Source organism: Salvelinus namaycush, unplaced genomic scaffold (genome assembly GCF_016432855.1).
Source record: "Salvelinus namaycush isolate Seneca unplaced genomic scaffold, SaNama_1.0 Scaffold989, whole genome shotgun sequence".
Taxonomy (NCBI): Eukaryota; Metazoa; Chordata; class Actinopteri; order Salmoniformes; family Salmonidae; genus Salvelinus; species Salvelinus namaycush.
Genome location: NW_024061740.1, coordinates 90001 through 92518, shown reverse-complemented (window position 1 = coordinate 92518; position 2518 = coordinate 90001). Strand labels below are relative to the sequence as shown.

At 54.1% G+C, this 2518-nt stretch overlaps 1 protein-coding gene across 1 annotated transcript in view; it reads right to left on the bottom strand.

Moving 5' to 3' along the window:
* Positions 1–600: 600 nt before the first annotated feature.
* LOC120043650 (DNA repair protein complementing XP-G cells-like) overlaps positions 601–2518 on the bottom strand; it is a 9251-nt gene continuing 7333 nt past the window's right edge. The window contains exons 8-9 of the mRNA XM_038988201.1: positions 1290–2518; positions 601–778 (exon numbers count right to left, since the gene is read on the bottom strand). The exon at positions 1290–2518 is cut by the window's right edge and continues 6 nt beyond it. Of these exons, the coding sequence (XP_038844129.1) occupies positions 740–778; positions 1290–2518 (1268 nt within the window). The 3' untranslated portion in view covers positions 601–739. The remainder of the gene's footprint in view (positions 779–1289) is intronic.

Below are 2518 nucleotides of genomic sequence, written 5' to 3'. Positions count from 1 at the left end.
TGACTGGGTCCCCTACCAGTCTGACTAAATGTGGTGTGTTGACTGGGTCCCCTACCAGTCTGACTAAATGTGGTGTGTTGACTGGGTCCCCTACCTGACTGACTAAATGTGGTGTGTTGACTGGGTCCCTACCTGACTGACTAAATCTGGTGTGTTGACTGGGCCCTTTACCAGACTGACTAAATGTGGTGTGTTGACTGGGTCCCCTACCAGACTGACTAAATGTGGTGTGTTGACTGGGTCCCCTACCAGACTGACTAAATGTGGTGTGTTGACTGGGTCCCCTACCAGACTGACTAAATGTGGTGTGTTGACTGGGTCCCCTACCTGACTGACTAAATGTGGTGTGTTGACTGGGTCCCCTACCAGACTGACTAAATGTGGTGTGTTGACTGGGTCCTTTACCAGACTGACTAAATGTGGTGTGTTGACTGGATCCCCTACCAGACTGACTAAATGTGGTGTGTTGACTGGGTCCCCTACCAGACTGACTAAATGTGGTGTGTTGACTGGGTCCCCTACCAGACTGACTAAATGTGGTGTGTTGACTGGGTCCCCTACCCTATTGATATGTGGTGTTGACTGGGTCCCCTACCTGACTCTCCAGACACATCTGTCCGGTAACGGTGGCAGCGATGCGTTCCTGCTGCTGCTTCTGTTCTCTCAGACTGGACTGCTGCTCTCCGAGACTGCTCTCTAGCGCCACCAGCTCATCCTGGTGGACAATACAGGTACTGCATCAACCCAGTTCCACTACTGTACACAGTAACAGCTCCTCCTGTAGGACAACACAGGTACTGCATGATCAAATCTCTACTGTATAAACAGCTCCTCCTACAGGACAACACAGGTACTGCATCCTCAAATCTCTACTGTACAAACAGCTCCTCCTACAGGACAACACAGGTACTGCATCCTCAAATCTCACACAGCTCCTCCTACAGGACAACACAGGTACTGCAGCCTCAAATCTCTACTGTACAAACAGCTCCTCCTACAGGACAACACAGGTACTGCATCCTCAAATCTCTACTGTATAAAGTGCTCCTCCTACAGGACAACACAGGTACTGCATGATAAAATCTCTACTGTACAAACAGCTCCTCCTACAGGACAACACAGGTACTGCATCCTCAAATCTCTACTGTACAAACAGCTCCTCCTACAGGACAACACAGGTACTGCAACAACACATCTCAACCACACAAAGAGAAACAGACACGTTCCTAGACATCTCCATCACCGAACTCTGTCTTTTCACCCCTAAATGTAAGCAGTACTTATCTTACCACGTTGATGTATTCCCACTCGTTGGGTAGAGGAACAGACGCTAGGGCAGGAGGAGCTGGGCTGGGCTCTGTGGGAGGCTGGGACTCTTCCTCCCTCTCTCTGCTACTTAAAGCCTCCTCCTCTTCCTCCTTCTTGGCCACGTCTTCCTGTGCCTTAGCTGGAGCACCGCCCCCAACCTCTATCAGTGAATCATCTGTCTCCTCCTCCTTTAGCTCCTCCCCCTCAGACACATCAATGAAGCTCTCTGAATCACTGTTCTCCTCACCGTCCTCCATCTTCACAATCTGTCCATTCCTCTCCTCCCTGTTCTTCTGTCCATTCCTCTCCTGCTGCGATGGAGGTAAAGGCCCAGTCACTAGGCTGCTCCTCCCCGTCTCCTCCTCTCTGTTTAGACCTAGGCCCGATGGGGGAATAACACAGACAGCCTGACCCAAACTGTCCCCCTGACCTACTGCAGAGTGGAAAGCCCTGTTCCTGTTGTCGATGGCTTGCTCCAACTCCTCCTTGCTCCTCCTCAGAATCTCCTCCACCTCCTCCCTGCTGAGGAGCACCCTGTCCGCAGGAGGAATGGGGAGGCTAAGGGGGAGGGGAGACTGTTGCTCATCCCCCTTCTCCACCCCAAGCCTGTCCTCATTGGTCAGAGTTGTCCTCAGGGGCGTGTCCTTCCCTTCAGTCTCCTCCTCTGAGCTGCTGATGACGACCAATCGGTTCGCAGGACGCTGGGGACTGGGAGGGTTGGGCTTAACAGGAGAATTGCCAATCATGGTGGTGTATGGGGACGGGCCGACCTCCAACTCTTCTCCCATGGCTCGCTGAATGGCCAGGAGGGTACGAGGAGACACTCTGCCACCGCCCTCCTCAGCCCTACTCCCTCCTCTACCCCAGGACCTATCCCCCTCCTCCTCAGCCCTACTCCCTCCTCTACCCCAGGAGCTATCCTCCCCCTCCTCCTCCTCATCTGAGAAGCTGCTATCCATGGCAGCCTGGATGGCCTTCAGTGTCCGGGGGGAGGTCGGTGCCGTATCCCCCAGGCTCGGGTTAGGGTCCTGGGGATGTTTAGACGATGATGAGGGTCCCTCCTCCAGGCTCTCCTCCTCTGAGATGGGTCTCCAAAGGGGCTCAGGTCTCTCCCCTCCCCCCGTCCTAACCCTCCCTGACAGAGGACCACCCAACCAAGGACAGGCCGCAGGCTGGATGTCTGGCACCCTCACACTGTTGTCGGTCTTCT